At 38.7% G+C, this 20,364-nt stretch overlaps 1 protein-coding gene across 11 annotated transcripts in view; it reads right to left on the bottom strand.

Moving 5' to 3' along the window:
- robo2 (roundabout, axon guidance receptor, homolog 2 (Drosophila)) overlaps positions 1-20,364 on the bottom strand; it is a 1,004,723-nt gene that overhangs the window by 46,937 nt on the left and 937,422 nt on the right. For 8 of the 11 annotated variants that reach the window (XM_061877321.1, XM_061877317.1, XM_061877314.1 and 5 more), the window contains 4 exons: positions 18,747-18,789; positions 6,665-6,792; positions 4,248-4,520; positions 2,246-2,371 (listed from right to left, as the gene is read on the bottom strand). In XM_061877321.1, the coding sequence (XP_061733305.1) occupies positions 2,246-2,371; positions 4,248-4,520; positions 6,665-6,792; positions 18,747-18,789 (570 nt within the window). The remainder of the gene's footprint in view (positions 1-2,245; positions 2,372-4,247; positions 4,521-6,664; positions 6,793-18,746; positions 18,790-20,364) is intronic. The other 3 variants (XM_061877318.1, XM_061877322.1, XM_061877324.1) reach the window with 1 other exon arrangement.

The following is a 20,364-nucleotide window of genomic DNA, read 5'->3' as shown; positions in this document are numbered from 1 at the left end:
TTTTGAACTTTGCGCCTATAACAATCCGGATGGTTATTTTCCTCTTTGTTCCGGAGGACACCACGTCCACAGTTTCCAAATATAATTTGAAATGTGGACTCGTCAGACCACAGAACACTTTTCCACTTTGCATCACTCCATCTTAGATGAGCTTGGACCCAACGAAGCCGGCGGGGTTTCTGGGTGCTGTTGATGGATGGGTTTTGCTTTGCATAGTAGAGTTTTAACTTTCACTTACAGATGTAGCAACCAACTGTAGTTACTGACAGTGGTTTTATGAAGTGATCCTGAGCCTGTGTGGTGATATCCTTTACACACTGATTTCGGTTTTTGATGCAGTACTGCCTGAGGGGTCAAAGGTCCGTAATATCATCGCTCACGTGCAGTGATTTCTCCAGATTCTCTCAACCTTTTGATGATTTTACGGACCGTAGATGGTAAAATCCCTAAATTCCTTGCAATAGCTCGTTGAGAAATGTTGTTCTAAAACTGTTTGAAAATTTGTTTACAAAGTGGTGACCCTTGCCCCATCCTTGTTTGTGAATTACTTAGCATTTCATGGAAGCTGCTTTTATACCCAATCATGGCGGGTATAATTTTACCATCTACGGACCGTAGATGGTAAAATCCCTAAATTCCTTGCAATAGCTCGTTGAGAAATGTTGTTCTAAAACTGTTTGACAATTTGCTTACAAAGTGGTGACCCTTGCCCCATCCTTGTTTGTGAATTACTTAGCATTTCATGGAAGCTGCTTTTATACCCAATCATGGCACCCAACTTTTCCCAATTAGCCTGCACACCTGTGGGATGTTCCATATGTGTTTGATGAGCATTCCTCAACTTTATCAGTATTTATTGCTACCTTTCCCAACTTCTTTGTCACGTGTTGCGTGCATCAAATTCTAAAGTTATTATTTGCAAAAAAAATGTTTATCCGTTTGAACATCGAATATGTTGTCTTTGTAGCATATTCAACTGAATATGGGTTGAAAATGATTTACAAATCATTGTATTCAGTTTATATTTACATCTAACACAATTTCCCAACTCATATGGAAACGGGGTTTGTATATTATATCCAGAAAAAGGCAATTACAATGATACATTATGCCCCATAAAGAGCTCATACCAATGATCCGTTCATAATGAGTAATTTTCTTAAACTACATGATATAATCCAATACAGTAGACTTCAAGTTATGTTTATGGCCTCACAAAGGGCTCTACCTGCAAATATACAGAGTCTGTTTTCACCTACATATGGTCCACATGAACTCAGGGGTGTCCTGAAATTAAAACATAACATGATAAATTCCACATTCAAGGCTCAAACGTTATCTATACCGGGAGTGAGAATGTGGGACAATTTAAGCGGAGAAATTAAACTGTCCTCTAGCCTAAGTGTTCAACCTTGCGGTAAAAATGTGTTTTTGGGAAACTATTAAAACAATGATTAATTGTTAGGACTATCTCAACTGTGGGACACAGGTGCAATATAACTCCCTGTGAAATAAGGGAAATAACACACCAGACAAGGCTTCCGAAGACAAAAGATACCCAGGCAATATGGAGCTAATGTCATGGTTGCTCAATGCTATTGACAAAAAAACATTAAAAAAAACCTTGCCATAATTATCTATTATGCTTTACTTGTTCTGACATTGTCATGTATCCATCAAATCTGCTGTTGAAACTTGGACTATAAAACTAACATATATTACCAGCATATGAATTGATTGTAAATTAATGGCGGGACACGGATAAACATTCTTGCTTTTTTCCCGTATCCCTTTTCGGTGGGTGCCGTTGCATGTCTGTCATAAGAGTGATGAAGTGTTGCCACATACAGTATGTCTGCCGGAATAAATACATTCATTCATATTCGGGTATATTCTGCATACAGTTGCGCTTTCTCATGAAACTTTGCGCTATGCTTCAGATTTCTTGTGTGCAAGCGATGTGTGTTCCGCTTAAGTAATGGTAATTGAGGGAGAGAAGATGCCACTATTGGAGGAACTTTGGTACAGTTTTATACCAAAATGAAAGTAAGCAGTGGGAGCTGAGAAGAGAGAGACGGCAAAACATTGCCAGTGAAGGATGGTGTTAATCATAACTGCCATGGATGTGAGCTCGGTACATGCAAATACCCGAGTCAATGAAGCAATTTGAGAAGCCGTCAATCATCACAAACCATTCCACCAAAAGGGTGTGTCCGAGTCCGCGCAGCGCAAAAAAACAACCAACCTGAGAGACTGCCGCTTCGCTCTGAGCTGTTGTGAGAGCTGGTGGTGCTGAAATCTTGTGATTGGTTGTGTGGGATTCTACTAGACAGCCCTTCGTTCAGTCGGTAGTCGGGAATGAAAAGGAGGGCTAGAGTGGGGGCGGGGTCATTGAAAAAGGGCACAAAAACAAAAGAACACACAAAAAAAAGAAAAAAGAAAAATCACAGTGGCGTCAGGTGACAGGCAGCACATGCAACATGCAGTTAGAGCACCAGGCAAGCAGGATAAAACATCAGGGTATGGTCACTTTTTTAACTCGTCTTGGGGGATAAATCAATTTGGTGTGTGATATATATATACAGGTATATCTTAAGATCCTGTATTATCATGCTTTTTTCACAATCTTTAAGGGGTACTCCACTTTTGGGGGGAAATGTTGCCTATCATTTACAATCCTAATGTAAGACAAGAACACGTTTTTCTTTATTCCTATGCATTCTAACTCGTTAACAAGCGTTAGCAAAAGTCAACTAACAATGGAGTCAATAGAAGTTGCCCCATTCCGCCTATGAAGGAAAGGACAGGATAGGAAAGACTTTTATTCGTCCCACAATGGGGAAATTACGTTGTGGCGGTGATGAAAAACCAAAAATTGGTAATAATAACAACATATTGCGCACTAATATGGATAGATTAAAAATAGGATGAAATAAAACACAAAAACACTAACATCCAAATAAAGATCACAGTGATCACATAAGTGGGTTGTAAAGTCGTATGGCTGTGGGTAGAAAGTAACAGACATTATGGATGTCAACTTGCTCAGCATTCTTCTGTCAGCCACCTACCCAATGCTGTCTAGTGGGCAGCCGAGGAAGGAGTCAGCTCTCTTAATCAGTTTATTAAATCTGTGCCTGTCTGTGACTGTGCTGCACCCACCCAAGCAAACGACAGTATAATGGGGAAAAATAGTCATCACGATTATTTTGATTTATATTGTTATCACAATTATACAATTATTCATTAATTTGAAAAGTATTATTGTACCGCCAAAACTCAATATTAAATATAGTTCCAAAAAAAACCTGGATTTCAATTAGAAAAGAATAAACCACATGTAAACAAGTAATAATAATAGAAATTACAATACATTTAGATAACAATAGCAATTAAAAAAAAAAAATACTTTTACACTTATGATTTTTAATTAAATGCAAAAATCCTCACATTTATTGGTATTAAACACCAGATTTTTTTTTAAATTAGCATAATAATTGTGTAAATGTATCAATAAGTGCTTTAGTGCATAATGTTTGTGTAAGATACTCTTTGGAAACCTTTATTTTGTTAGTGCAGTAAGACCACATGTGGCCCACCGTTCTATTATTGGGAAGTGGAGACGTATATTGTGCTGTTGTTCTCAGCTTGTTGAGTAAAAACTTACTTGAAGCTTTTTATAAAAAAAAAAAAAAAAAGAGTGAGCCTTTCAAGTTGTGACCACTGTTTGTAGTTAGCTCTCTGGGATCACAGTGCAGCCCAAAAATAGCTTGTCTGCGTTAGTGATTATAATAACAATATTACCAATACTCCAATATTATTTTGTTTTATGTTTTTAGAGGCGCAATAGTGTATTACTAATAGCTGCACTGTAAGCCACCTTGTATATGCCATATTTTACGATTTAGAATGCATAAAAAAAAAGAAAAACGTGTTTTTGTCTTACATAGGGATAGTGAATGATAGGAACAATTCCAAAAAAGTGCAGTTCCCCTTTAAAGATATATGCAGTAGGAGGACTAAAACCTAAAATTAACTGCTTTTAGACATATATGAAATAAGATCATACATAATATATAGATCACATCAGAAAAATACTTGTTTCACCTTAGGTTAAAAACATTATAAACAAAAATTGTTTAAATTGTCGTAAAAAGAAGTCTTTCTATTTAAAGTAAACTGCAGTGGGCTTAAAGATGTCTCCAGTGGCATCTCAATGCTTCCAGAACAAAAATGCATTTACTTACTGTTGTTGCAGGAGTTCTTGTCGGGCAGGGAGTAGCCCAGGTTGGCCATCTCCTGCTTTGCCTGCAGCGAGGCTTTCCACTGGGACTCGGGCAGATCCACGGCCAGCTCGTGGATGCTGCTGGAGTGGAGAATCTGAGTCGTGGCGTAAGGTGTGGCCTGTGACGTTTGACCCGGGCTGTTGTAGTTGGTTTTGGTGGTGAAATCAATGCTGCTGTAGATGGCTCCATCAGAGAGCATGGTGCCCGTCTTGTCCACTTGCCCACTCGGGATATCTGGGGAAGGCGGAGGTGGTTGGGAGAAATGTAGCGGTTCACATGAGGGACCATTGTAGTCAAAAGTAAGTGTAAGCACAGGGAAATACTTGTCAGGACTTTTTAGACCGAATACCGACGGGCATAATTTATGTCTTATGTGTGATTGAACTGACTCAACAAGGTAACGCTGGCTGTACTAAAGCAAGACAGTGGCATGATAGGGAATGTTTGGCCCAATCTGCCTAAACAGGCTGCCAATAAATACAAGATTTAACAGAGACAAATACATCTTAATCCCTGCAAAGACAGTAGCTTGAGAACTTTTATTTTATAGCAGCTAGGCTGTGCATTTCCACTTGACACGCTTTAGTTACCTGTTGATTAGTTTCCAAACCAGCACAAAGAAATGCTCGAATCCTAATTTTGAAGTTAACCAACTGGACTTTCTTCAACTGACTTGGCACTCTTATTTATGCACAAAGCATAGCATAACCTGCTACCCCAAAACAACAATTATTCTCAAAAAAAGAGGAGAAATATGACCTTATAGGAAAATGTAACCTAAAACATTTGTATGCACATACAACACTTAAGACCTTTAGCATATTAGTATGTGGGATTAAATTACAGAATGATTTAAGTAAAGAAGTCAATCAATATATGAATATAATTCCACTTTAAGAGGCTGGTCAAGCTAAAAGTGTTTACAAAGTAGAAAGAAAAATAATTATGACATGTGAATCATCATTGACTCAACTATTTATTCAAAATTAATGTAATTTTAAATATTTGTACACCCAAACAAAACGTTAAGCATATCAGTATGTGGAATTCAATTATGGAATTGGGAAGTCAAACAAAGTACTAAGATGATTCAGTTTAGGAAACTGTTCAAACAACAAGTGTTCTCAAAGTATAAATAATAAATATCCTAATAAAGATCTTGAACCTTATAAAAAAAGATAATCTTAATCATCTCCTCGGTGAACCATGAATTACTTAACTGTTTATTTCTGAGAACTTTTAAGTATTGTGTATATGTTCATCCATCAAATATTTATTCATGTATTTAATAATTGTTAACTTACTTGTAGTACATACATTTATTTATGTACTCATTTATCTATTCATGGTTGTGTTACAAATAGAGAAAAAAAACAAATGGGATAAAACTGCTATGATACTAAAGGAGTAGGATTAAATAAGACATGCTTCTTCCTACTCCTTTTTGGACACACTGTAATGAAACAACTAAAAATATGTATTACATTGCCATTGCATTGTATGCATATTTAAAATAAACTGAAACCAACCAACCAACTGTTGTATTTAGAAATGTTGATGCAAATTGTGTTCAAAACAAGAACAGGAATAAAACATATGTGTTAGTAATTGATATGATACGCAAAGGGGTAGGATTAAATCAACTTTGCTTCTTCGTACTACTTTTTGGACATGTCAGGAGAAATGAAAATAAGTAAAAAAAATGTAATGTATTGTAATTGTACACATGTTCTAAATAAACTTAAAATGTCTTTTAATCGTTTCAAAGACAATGTTTAGAAAATGGTAACATTTAAACACAGTATGAGAATTAACAATAATAATTGATGGAACATAAAGAAAGGGTAGGACTTATCCTCCTTTATGGTCGTGTCAAATTGTTCAAACATGTGACATCCCCTTGGGTAACGAAGCATGTTTGAAAGTAATACCATTAAAACCACACCGAGGGCAGAATGCAATTCTTTCAAATGTCCGTCCCTTTTTATATTTGTATGCATAAAAACAAGAGCGCCTTTCTGTCAGAGAGTGATGACAGGGGGGAAGTGACTGAGCGTGCCAGGGAAGTAGCAGCCATCTCTCCCACTTCCATGCCCAGTCAAGGGGAGATGATGTAGCGCCATGGCGGAAGTGTCCGCATCTGCGCCAGCCAAGCTGCGCCTGTCCTTCACGACTGGCTGCTCAAGAGCCTCCTTTCACTCAGTCCTTCCCCCACTCTTTATTCTCCTCTCTTGTTCTGCTGCACCACCACCAAGATTCTCGATTTGTCACCCTGGTGACAGTGGTCCTATACTGTACACATGATGCATGCATGTGTACATGCTGTAGGGCTGCATGATTTACGCTCTGGTAAGAGGACAGAAGAGGCCCCGACTCACCTGCTCTGCCAAAGTTAGTGAGATCATTGGGCCCTCCGGAGCTGCTGTTGACAGGTAAGCTTGTGGCTGGCCAGGAGTCCGCTAACCAGGGGTAGCCCGGGTCGCTGCCGTTGAGTAAGCCTGGCCGACTGCAAAAGAACACAATGCGATTAAACTAACCAACGCAATTTGTAAACATAGAAGGAAAGGGATTCATATGGCCCCATTCCTGGGTTGATCTCGCGGTCTGCTGGAAATGATGGAAAGCGCTACTCAACATAACAACTGACGCTGTGGTCAAAGTTGGACTTAACACGAAACACATTTTAGGATATTCAACACTAAAGTGGATAGTGCATGCCCCAAATCTGTCCCGTTTCATGTGTCAGGTAAATTGCGACACATGGGGACATATGAATCCCCTTCTTACTGTATCACCAACATTATAGTACTGAATAAACTTTATGAACTTTACAACATTTTTTTTTTTAAGTTTTCCCCACTAAAAACTGGTAATCTGGTATGTCAAACACATGAATTGAACCAACTCAGTAATTGCTGAGACATGAAGAAGGGGTAAGATTAAATAAAGCAGGCCTCTTTCTACAGCTTTCGGGTCATGTTAAATTGAATTTCAAAGCGTAAACATGTGATGTTCACAACCTAAAGCCTGTTGGAAATGAACAATTATTGAGTACGCATATCATTTTTGCAAGAATTCATGAGGAAAGAACAAAAGCTCGTTGAAGATAAATTCAAACGTGTTCAAATGTATAAATAGTCGGGTGTTGGTATGAGATAAGCTGACAATGAGCTTCAGAAGAGTATCATCAAATATGTCGACAATACATTTGTCCGCCCCTCAGTCGGAAATCCTTCAGGCAAAAACAATGCTTTATCTCTGCTTTTCTCCCGCTGAGTCTTTGCACTCGCTAATGCACAGAAACAACGCTAACGCAACACACGTGTACTTCCCATTTCATTAAAAAGCTTTTACTCTCGGCTGTGTTCTACCAATCAGCCCCTCGCAGAGACATCCAGGCGGTTTTAAATCTCGCTGGATGAGACATCAGACCCTCCCTGTGACGGACGGACAGGGTGGCGTATGGGATGCTGGCACAGGGGGAGTGTTGATGGGGGTGGTCCATTGAACAGGTGTCGCGTGCCTCCTTATAGGGGATGTGAAACATTAAAGTCGACCATTAAGAGTGTAACCTGTCACGGGTGACTGCTGCGAGGCCATTAAGGCCACTTTGCTGTACAATCACGTCTGAGCTTCGTTAGCACACGTGGGAGTCATGACAGTATGATGAAAGAAAGGGTTACCCTAGTTACCTCAGGGACTTGGTACTAAAGGAGTCCATGTCTGAGGGCACTGGTTAATACCCACATTTTCCAGAATTTTCACCTTGGACCATGTGCAGTAATGTGAAATAAAAGATTCACTAAGACCAAATTGTGTCATGTGGCAAGCGAAAAATGTAGTGCAGCCAAACATTGTATTAAAAACCTACTCAAACTGGCAATTGCAAGCAGATATAAGGTCACAAAAGTCACCATTTGATGCATGCCTGCAAAAAGTATGAGAGGAACAATGCACCTGTCTTGACAAGATCTACATTTCAATCTGGAGAACTGAAGGTGTTAAAGGCCTACTGAAACCCACTACTACCGACCACGCAGTCTGATAGTTTATGTATCAATGATGAAGTATTAACATTGCAACACATGCCAATACGGCCGGTTTAGTTTACTAAATTACAATTTTAAATTTCCCGCAGAGTTTCTTGTTGAAAACGTTACGGAATGATAACGCGTATGATGGCGCGTGCGCGTTACGTCGCGAGTTGGAAGGGACATATTACTGCAGCATCACTAGCGGCTAAAAGTCCTCTCTTTTCATCGCGCAATTTTACAGTATTCTGGACATCTGTGTTGCTGAATCTTATGCAATTTGTTCAATTAATAATGGAGAAGTCAAAGTAGAAAGATGGAGGTGGGAAGCTTTATCCTTTAGCCACACAAACACACAGTGTTTCGTTGTTTAAAATTCCCGGGGGTGAAGCTTTACTACGGATCAGAGCGGTCAAGCGAACATGGATCCCGACCACTTGTCAAACGGCAGGTTTCGGTGAGAAAATTGTGGTAAAAAGTCGCCTCTTACCGGAGATCAGCGGAACTTCTGTTGTGCTGCTGCTGTCGTGACTAATTCCCTCAGAGACTGGCGTCAAGACACACGTGGACACACCCCTCCGACTATCAGGTACTATTTAATCTCACTAAAACACTAGCAACACAATAGAAAGATAAGGGATTTCCCAGAATTATCCTAGTAAATGTGTCTAAAAACATCTGAATCGCTCACAATGCAATCGCCTTTTTTTAATTTATTTTTTTAGTCCTTCGCTATCAATATCCTCAGCCACAAATCTTTCATCCTCGATCAAATTAATGGGGAAATTGTCGTTTTCTCGGTCCGAATAGCTCTTTGTGTTGGAGCCACAATGTGAACAATGTGAGGATGCGAGGAGCCCTCACACGGTTGACGTCATCGTCTGCGACTTCCGGTAAAGGCAAGGCTTTTTTTATTAGCGACCAAAAGTTGCGAACTTTATCGTGGATGTTCTCTCCTAAATCCTTTCAGCAAAAATATGGCAATATCGCGAAATGATCAAGTATGACAAATAGAATGGACCTGCTATCCCCGTTTAAATAAGAAAATCTCATTTCAGTAGGCTTTAAGACCACTGCACAATAGGGCGTATCTTAGAATAATCAGCATTAGGATTTCATTTCATAGAGTTTGATTCGCCTATCAACATTTCGGTCATATCATTAGATGGAGGCGAGTTGCAGTGATTGGCAAACTACTTTAAAAATGTAGCAAGTTACACGGCATAAGTAGCTTGCAAGATCAAAGCTATATTTAACGACATTTATATCTATACGGCCACATACACTATATTGCCAGAAGTATTTGGCCACCTGCCTTTACTCACATATGAACTTGAATTGCCAACCCATGGAATTGTCCAAAATATTTTGGTATCCTGGAGCATTCAAAGTTCCTTTCACTGGAACTAAGGGGCCAAGCCCAACTCCTGAAAAACTAACTCCACACCGTAATTCCTCCTCCACCAATTTTCACACTCGGTACAATGAAGTCCGAAATGTAGCGTTCTCCTGGCAACCTCCGAACCCAGACTCGCCCATCAGATTGCCAGATAGAAAAGCGTGATTCCTCAGTACAGAAAACGCGCCTCCACTGCTCTAGAGTCAAGTGGCAACTTTGCATTGGACTTGGTGATGTATGGCTTACATGCAGCTGCTTGGCCATGGAAACCCATTCCATGAAGCTCTCTGCGTACTGTACGTGGGCTAATTGGAAGGTCACATGAAGTTTGGAGCTCTGTAGCAACTGACTGTGCAGAAAGTCTTTGCACTGTGCGCTTCAGCATCCGCTGACCCCTCTCTGTCAGTTCATGTGGCCTACCACTTGGTGGTTGACTTGCTGTTGTTCCCAAACTTCACTTTTCTTATAATAAAGTTGACTTCTGAATATTTAGGAGCGAGGAAATTTCACGACTGGAATTGTTGCACAGGTGGCAGGCATCCTATGACAGTTCCACGCTGGAAATCACAGAGCGGACGATTCTTTCACAAATGTTTCAAAAAACATTCTCCATGCTTAACTGCTTGATTTTATACACCGGGCCAAGTGATTAGGACACCTGATTCTCATCATTTGGACGGGTGGCCAAATACTTTTGGCAATATAGTGTATATAATATTAATATTAATGGAACTGAGATTGTAAACGTGGACACAATAAGGTTCTATTACTATTACCTATCTGTCATTTAGCTGGGGATACCCTACAACTACCTCTACGGGTCCCCGTACCGCACTGTATGTATTTATTTACCTATAATGTTATTCATTTTTTCTGCCTACAATAAATAAATAAAGAAGCATCTATCTTTAACTTGGAAAAAAACAAACGATGACTCGTGTTGTTTGGGAACAGTTGTTAATGGTTATGTGGTGCAAAACTTTTCATGAACTCAACTCACTTTAATGTGTGTTCCTAAATGTGTGTTGGATGTCTTGCATGAAGAGAGCAGTTTAGTTTTATGTTATGGTTTGAACAATTAAAAACTAAGGATTTGGTCATTGTTTTCTCTCAACACATACATTTGTCTAAATATGGCCAAAGACACCCATTATTGTGGGCTTCCTGGACATCGTCTTCATCGCTAAAGGAAAAGTCTAATCTGCGGAAAAGGATCTTTCTGCCATTTTCAAAAATAACTTTTTAAGGGTCTCTCTTTCTCAGACTCCCCAGGCGTCATGTGACATGAGTACGTGTCTAATATGATTTTGCTTCCTGGTTTTGATGACCCACCTTATCTTGCCTTTGATTGGCCGGTCCTTGATGTTTCGCCCTGACCTAAGTCAATTGTGAATAATCATATAAACACCAACTAATCATTATGGATTTTCTCCATATGTATGGATGTTCTCATTCAAGAACAATTATTTAATTAATTTTTTTTTGGCCTGGAATTGCAGTTCATTTTCTCTCTTTTGTAGCTTGTAGCTTTGATGTAAGCTACCGAGCTACATGGAACTAAAAGTAGCTAAGCTATCACCAAGCTACTGGAAAATGTAGTTAAGTTATGTAGCTTAGCTACATGTAGCTTGTTACTGGCCATCACTGGCGAGTCGAGTACTCCCCGACCAAGGTCCGGATGTGCCGCAGCCATATAAGAGCCCACCGTGAGATTGGAGACACTTGCCGGACCTTCGAAGCTGTGACCAGTTCACGAGAAACAGTGTTCCTTCTGCTGGTTGAACTACAGAAACCTTGTTCCAAATTGTGCTTGATACTAGTCAACTTTGATAGTCTTGTCTGCCCTGTACCGGAGCCAGAGCCGACCTGGCGAGACTGATTTGAGGACCTTACTAAACCTTCCATTCTCTACCGTGTTTTTTTATTGTTTTAGCTTTTTTATTCGAGGTGGAAAACCATGTAACCCATCTTGCTCCCTATAGTTCTGATAGCAGTTTCCCCTTTGAGTAGTACAGTAGCAACACTTGGCTGAAAATACCAAAATGAACACAAAGGTCAACATAATTAGGTCTACTCCACAGTCTCAATTTCCTTGATGCCCTCAGTCTCCTTTTGGATAAAATTTATGTTTTGTCACACATGTTCCTTTTTGCTTCAACCAAAAGTGATACCAGAATGCACCCATGGCACTGAAGACTGAGCTTTGGCTGCTGCCTAGAGTGGGGGAGCCTTGGCTTGTATGATTATTTTTCACTCTACGATCTGCCTCTTACTACATTTTCACCGAGCTCGTTGTTATGACACCCTCCAGTGCAAAAGGCCATACGAGATAATTAGTCTTACTTGTCGTGCATGCGTGTGTGCCCCTCCCCAACGAGGCTGCCGCTCCCCCGACAGTTTGAAAGACGAGCATGTGACAGCTGAATGGCTGCGGCGTCCTTGTATCCGTCACACCGCAGCAATCCTACTCGGAATAATTAGAACAAGACTGATTTCGACTGGGGGGTGTACGGTGTGTGTTAGTGAGCGTGTGTGATGGTGGTATAATGGGAGTGGGCGGGGGGTGGTGGTGGCGGACAGTGGGTCATACGTCTAATGAAAAGTTGACACCTAACTTTTAATCTCTGCCTGACCCAGGATGGATGGCAACCTTGGCAGATCAAATCTCATTGGCGGCGGTCCATCGTCCCGATTTTGGCCTGCGTCATAAATAGTGTCCGCCACGGCCGACAGAGCGCTCGCCGTAAACACGTCAAGCAGGCAATATTAAAGCGAAAGGAAGTTCATTAATCAGCTGTTTATGGTCCTGCCGACTGCTGGATGGAGCTTGGATTAAAAAAGCATTGACATGAGCTAAAGTGTGGAACAATGGGAAGCGCCGATTTATCCCGAGAGCTGTCATTTAGCATTCAAATCCTACAATCTCCATGGCAACAATGTCAATGTATTGCTTCTTAAATCTTTGCTGAGATATTGGTCGCAGCTAAAAGTCCATCTCCTTCTTGGCAAGAGGTTTCCGCTTTTATAAATTTTAATAAAGCAGCCAAATTCAAACGATGTAAACGAACCATTCTGCAGCCTATTTGTCTTCCATGAATCATTTATTCTGTGATCGATTAGGCCGAATTGTTCAGTCATGGCAATTCGGCAGGAGCCGATGAGAAAGCAGGTCCATCTGCTCCTGTAGCAAACATACTGTAGTTATGCTACTGTTGTTGTTTTTTAATTCCACTAACATAACGCACTGGTATTGTTAGGCCAGATAGAGAAGTAGCAACATCTGGGATGTGACGGCACCGAAACCGATGGCCGCGTTGTCGCGATGACAGCTTGCACGCTACGCTAACCTCAGATATGACGGATTGGGAGCATCGAGAGCATTCAAATCCCATTCGCTGTGGTGGTAATCAAAAGCACTTATGCGTAAAATTGGGAGGAAAACACTGCCACAGGAACTGAGAGGAAAGAGGGAGAAAAGGCGAGGAAAGTGGCGTGGACAATTCTTCCAGGGATCTAAACTAAGCATGGTTTTGACTAGAGGTCCTAACCTCAAACAGTTATAGCCAACATTGACAGAACTTCCACTATCAAAGCTCCGAATTGCTAAAATGATGTAGAATTGCTGTCAGATGCAGATTTTAAGAGAACAAAATGCAACTTCTGAAAACAACCCCACAAGGAATCCCGACCTGATGTTTGATTATATTAAATGGAATCTACTGCTGCCAAAATGGGAAGTCCTGATCAGATTCTGATAAATGCTGACATTACAGCTTATATGATGACGTTTAAAAGATGACGTCATAAAAACAAGTTAATATAATAATCAACAAACCAGTCCAGGAAGTGGCATACAAACGAATGCACATTGGGCTTAAATATTACATTTGGATCAGATCTAGTTCCTTACAGTGTCTCACTTTATGTAAACACAACATTTCAACAATTCTTAGTGAAATTATTTATTTATTTTTTACAAATGATGAGGATTTTTTAAAATTGTATTTACATTATTTCTTGCCAACTTTTGATGATGACATTACATTTAATCTCTACCCATCATAGGAAAAACAACAATATACCTCACAATTCGATTACAATTCAGGAGCTACTGTTGGATACATTTTTTTTTAATGATGCATATTTATATTTATATAAATTAAGTTTTAAATTTCTTTTTATTTGACTGAATAAGCATTTATCACTAGCAACTTTTATAAAGAGTGCATTTGTAGAGTGATTTGAAATGATGAATTGCAGCCCTTTGAGACACTAGTGATTTAGGGCTATATAAGTAAACATTGATTGATTGATTGAATTGAGTGCGATTTTTAATTTTCCTGAGGGAACTCTCCTGAAGGAATCAAAGTTCTATCTATCTATCTATCTATCCATCCATCCATCCATCCATCCATCCATCCATCCATCCATCCATCCATCCATCCAACTATTTATTAAGAAATAGGTGACATATTTCCCACTACATATATTAAATGAATGGAAATGTGTGCAAAACTGGAACATACGTGCCGTAAAATAAAAGAGCTGTTTGGATCTCTCGAGGAGGCGGCTCGCTGCGGTCAGCTAAGTTTTAAAAGTGTCTGCATTACTTTATTCAAAATAAATAAATAGTCCATTATTGATGTTAACGAATTGATTTTTCTATCGCCCAATGTCCAAATTGTGAAGCATCTAAAAATCGATTAATACTATCATAGAAAAACAATATAATGGAACTTCTAAAGTTCATCTATCAGCTAACATCAAAGAACCCATTTGCTCTTTCTTTGGTTATTTAGTAGTGATGAGTAAAATGATACTGAAGCATCAATGCATTCTAAAAACCCAAACAATGAGACTGTGTCCTGTCTCCCCTGATACTTCCAAGTGTCTCACTTGTAGAAATAAAGACGGGACTTATACAGCAATGAGCCGCCACTTTATTCCTAAACTTTGAACCCTGCAGTTTATAAAACGGTGCGACTAATTTATGTAGTTTTTTTTTCGTTTATGCCCATAATGTTTTGTGTTCAATAGTTTGCATTAAACCCAAGCAAAGGACTGACGTGTGAAGTCTGTACAAGTGTTTCCATGCATATTTGTACATGCTATCGTATTGTAATAAAGCTAGCGTTATTATTATTAGGTAATATACAAACATGTCTACTGGCATCTGTGTTAGTATTATTAACTTACAAAGGCATTCTTTTTGTATTGTTTCAGTGTCGCAAAATCCTCACCTAACTCATCAAGACGTCACCGTGGAGTTATTTAGTCTGTTTAGCTGATTGGAGAGCTAACTTCCGCAGCCAGTGGTTCCACGGCAATGACTTCTGTTTTGTTGATCAGCCGTTTTACTGCCGTGTTACAGGCATCAGTTACAAACAATTAAGGTATGTAAATAAACATTGACAAAATATTTACTTGTAAACAACTAGATTCACGTTTATAGCTGCGGCTTACAGTCTGGTGCGGTTAATATACAAGAAACATTTTTTCAAAAATTTAGTGGGTACAACTTATATACCGGTGTGCTCTATAGTCCAGAAAATATAGGGAATGTTCTTCTTTTTATGTTTACTATTTTGGCTCATGAACAAGAGTTGTACATTTTATATTATTTTCTACAAAACTGTCATGTTAAAAAAAACAAAAAACTTCCATCCATTTTCTACCACTTGTCCCTTTTGGAGTCACCACCTCCAACAATTATATTTGGTAATTATTAATTTTTTTATCCAGGCAAAATCTGGTGACTTTTTCCCCCCAGCAGATGGTGCTATTATGAAACACCATCCTAGTATCAGGGCAGGGTCAATACAGCAAGTGAGTGTGCCACATACTTATTTGATCATTTCTATTTACATTTGTTATTGAAATTGTTTCAGACGTCAGTGTCCTGGTATGGACTGTGTTCAACTTTCCGTTGTATGTAAATAAAACAACCTAAGAATTATAACATCACGTCCTTGGTAGAAGTAATTACATACAACCAAGGGACAAGGGGTCACATTGAATTGATGATCTTTGGCCGTGTGTTTGAGATCTCCCCACTGTAGTTGCTCAGGTGTGATAAGCGTTAGGTTCTCAGGAGAACATCCCTAAATAACTCCACATGCTGGGTGACTGGTGTCATTGAGAAGTGGCTTTGCTCTCTGCAGACCTTTCACTAACATGCACCCAGACGGAGCAGTCTGCATTGGGGGGTTTCATGAGGGGGAGCGCCTCCTCACACACACACACACCTATCCCGTGGGTAATTATTTTTACATTATTACACGTGCTCAGATCCCAGCCGCCCACACGAGGTGACAGGCAAATTTATCACTTCAGAGGGCCGCTGGGTTGCCTGCAGCCGGCAGTGCAAGATAAATGACAAAATAAAAGCCCTCTCTGCTTAAATTGTTTCGCTTAATTCCGTTGAGGAGATTGATGAGTTCATCTACCGATGCATACACGCGGGAGATGCGTCGGGAATGTATATTTTGTATGCTATGCTGTGTCGATGCCAAAAGGAACACAAAGAAGCAAGGGCTATCTATCAAGTGTTCTTGCAGGATCTTACAGCAACCGGCTGTAAGTTAAGGAAACGTTGAATTAACAAGCGTATAGCCTTGGGTAAAGACTGGCACATGCGGCGATTAACACTGACCGTGCAAGTCAGGTGCTTGTTTTCTTTGTTTTTGGTGAGCTGGAATGTCGCGGTGCCCTCGGGCAAGGTAAGTGTGGCCCCCTAATGTGTGGGCCATTAGTACTTCCTGTAACCTTTGAACCAGTCTTTATCCAAATCATTTCAGGACAATGGTAATATTACAGAACACTGCATTTACATTTTCATAAATAATAAAAAAAAAATAAAAAATAGTCGAGACATTTTAAAAATACAAGAAAATAATTCAGTTTGAATTACTGTTTTGTTGATTCAATTATTGTTAAATACACATTTAAATATAATAATGGTTCTACAAGAGGAACAGCACAAATCAAAGTGTCTTAGACTAAATGTATTATATGTATGATAATAATACATTATAATAATAATAATAATAATAATAATAATAATAATAATAACAATAATAATAACAGTAATAGTAATTAAAAGTAAAATAAAATGGGAATGCAAGAAAAATCTTTTAAATTACTTTTTAAAATTCTGGTAATTGTTTTTAAGAAATGTGATTCACTTATTTTCCTTTAACCATATCAGATTTAAAAAAAAAATATATATAGGCGCCAGCGCCCCCCGCGACCCCGAAAGGGAATAAGCGGTAGAAATGGATGGATGGATGTATATATATTATTAGATTCCATTTTGATTAATTATTAATTTATTTAAATGACAATTATGGAATCCAATTTACACTTCAATATAGTTTTAGTACTTAATCAAAAATATATATTTTTTAACTTTTTTCATCATGTACACTACTTGCTGTCTGTGCGATTATTTCCTGTTTAACAACTTTATATAATTGTTTTTGTTGTGTCTATATAAGGAGGGGCCAAACTAAATATGTTTATTATACTGTCAAATGACCAACATAATTCATTAGGACTGTGAATCTTTGGGCACCACACGATTCGATTCTTGGGGGTAACGATTCGATTCAAAATCAATTCTCAATTCAAAACGATTTTGGATTTGTTGATTACTGTAACATATTATTTTCGGGTCTCCCTTTGTCTAGCATTAAAAGATTACAGTTGGTACAAAATGCGGCTGCTAGAGTTTTGACAAGAACAAGAAAGTTTGATCTTATTACACCTATACTGGCTCACCTGCGCTTACGTATAAAATACTACACAGACTAGCTCCATCCTCTCTTGCTGATTGTATTGTACCATATGTCCCGGCAAGAAATATGCGTTCAAAGAACTCCGGCTTATTAGTGATTCCCAGAGCCCAAAAAAAGTCTGCGGGCAATAGAGCGTTTTCAATTTGGGCTCCAGTACTCTGGAATGCCCTCACAGGTAGAGATGCTACCTCAGTAGAAGCATTTAAGTCCCATCTTAAAACTCATTTGTATACTCTAGCCTATAAATAGACCCCCCTTTTAGAGGTCTCTGCACTGCTGACCTGTCTCCGCTCAAAATGATCTCCTGCTGGCCCCACTAAGGACTGGACTCTCACTATTATGTGAGATCCACTATGGACTGGACTCTCACAATACTATGCTAGACCCACTCGACATCCATTGCACCGACCGCCCAGAGGGGTCCCCTCCAAGGTTTCTCATTGTCCCATTGGGTTGCCGATGTGGGATCCAAGCCGAGGATGTCGTTGTGGCTTGTGCAGCCCTTTGCGACAATCGTAATTTAGGGCTATATAAGTAAACATTGATTGATTAATTTAATATTTTTCAATAACATTTGTTGCCTGTTTCATCATTAACTACATTCCTCCATAAGATAGACAGCTGTGATAAACGTAAAGATGTTATTTCTAATACTACCCATACAGTCAAATACAAATAAGGCAACAACACAAGCATCACATACTTCTCTTTTGTATAGTAAATACTTACAGCAGATATGGCCATTAACATGCCCTGCTGGACCCACCATATACACTCACATCCATTACACTGGTCACCCAAGGGGAAGGGGGGTCCTTTCCGGGTTTTCACATTGTTCCCATTGGGTTGAGTTTTATTCTTGCCCTGATATGAGATCGGAGATGAGGACGTCGTTGGGCTTGTGCAGCCCCTTGAGACATTTGTGATTAAGGGCTATATAAGTAAACTTTGATTGATTGATTGATTGATTGATTGATTGATTGATTGATTGATTGATCAACTGTGTTTTGTCTGAGTGGTTATACAGGACAGAATAAAAAAAAAAATTACACTATTCAAACAAAAAAAAAAACATTTCTTTTTGATTTTTTTTTAATTGATTAAGATTGGTCACAAATAAAAATTGTGAACCATTTAAAAATCTAATTTTTTGACAACCCTATAATATGATTAATTAATTTCCTACATTTGTACCCCCCAATATAATTGCCCCCCCTGCTTGTGAGACACTCACCTCCCGTTGCTCATCAGGCCGCCGTCAACTCTCTGGAACGTCACTACAGAGGGACAAAAAGAGCAGAAACTGAGGCCAGATATAAGGTTTCCAACATTGACTGTATCTCCATAATTAAGATAACATGCCATTAGTATTCTAATGCGCCTGCAAAGCTTGTTAAATATGTTCCATACAGTAAGTGATGTGGGATGCCCCTTCTGCGCCCACTGTCTAAAAAAAAGGTATTAAAAAAAAAGTCAATAATGAAGATGGCTTTACATAAGTTGAAAACGTCATGTGTTGCTCAAGGACGAGACGCCCGATGAGAATCAAAACTCATTTCCATGTCTCTTATTTGGCTGCTGGATTATCATCAGGTGTATGATTAAATCTGGCTACCAAAAAATGATTAAAAAAAGGCAGCGGGATCATTAATCATGCAGTGTTTTCTGTCAGACGGTTAACTGGGGGTGGGGGATCCAGTATAAGGATGTACAGATAACAAGCGGCCGCTATAGGAAAAGTCTTGAGTGTTAGATCCATTTCATGTGTAGATGACAAAGCAGCATGGAAACGTCAGAGGCTGCAACAGTTTTTCGTAACCAGGAGGAAGGGAAAAGAGGACAGAGAAAATGATCCTGCAATATTCGTTCCACGGATAAAAGAGAACATCAGCATTCCTTCACAGGCTGTCTGACTTCAACAAGATCAGGCATGAGACCCCCTGGGGGGACGCAGGCATCAGAGGGGTCTTTTCAGAGAGTGACGTCATCTGAATGGGGAAAACTCCCTCTTTTAGAACGTCAGATCCACTGTCAACATTTCATAAAATTGGTTTTATGCACACAATTAGGGGATTTTTTTTCTGCAATAAAAACATATAGGATGTCTAAAGTTTATATTGACATCGTTATTATTGATATTAATATTTACAAAAGTGTAGCATTAAAATATATACGTAAAATGTAAAAGTATTAATAAAAAAAATCTAATGTTAAAAAATAGATGGTGCATTTTTCTGGTCCAGTGTTAAAATATCACCATCGTGAAGCCTTTATTACATACTGTAATAAAATACATTTTATGTATTTTATTTACTAAATATACTTAAGTACAGATATAACTTTGTTACATTACTGTTGTCCCATTGGTTAACTGTTTTTAAAGAGCAGATTGTGGGTATTTTGTTTTAACGATAATCATCACATTTAAGTCTTGAATTTCAATATACATGTTTTTGTATTCGTCAGAATAAAATATTCCATTAACAAAAAATGCATTCATCTGTTTAAAGGTTACCATCATCATCTTGAAGCCTTTATAAACTTTACAGGCAATAATAATATTAATAATAATACAATTAAATTAATTTTGTATTTATATTTAATATAGTTAATTCCAAATAAAAAACTTTGATTCAATGTTTTGTTACATTATTTTCCCCCCATTGGTTGATTTTTTTCAATGAGCAGAGTGTGGGGATTTTTAAAAGCAACAACAAAAAAGGCTAATTGCAACTCTTAACATGCATTTAACATATATATTAATATTAACAAATCAAGACTTCCTATATTTTTTATTAGTGATATATCATTATACAATTACTTTTATCAGTTTGTCAATTCAATGTTTTGTT

Source organism: Nerophis ophidion, linkage group LG18 (genome assembly GCF_033978795.1).
Source record: "Nerophis ophidion isolate RoL-2023_Sa linkage group LG18, RoL_Noph_v1.0, whole genome shotgun sequence".
Taxonomy (NCBI): Eukaryota; Metazoa; Chordata; class Actinopteri; order Syngnathiformes; family Syngnathidae; genus Nerophis; species Nerophis ophidion.
The sequence above is the reverse complement of the archived record's forward strand: the minus strand, read 5'-3'. Positions and strand labels throughout refer to the sequence as shown.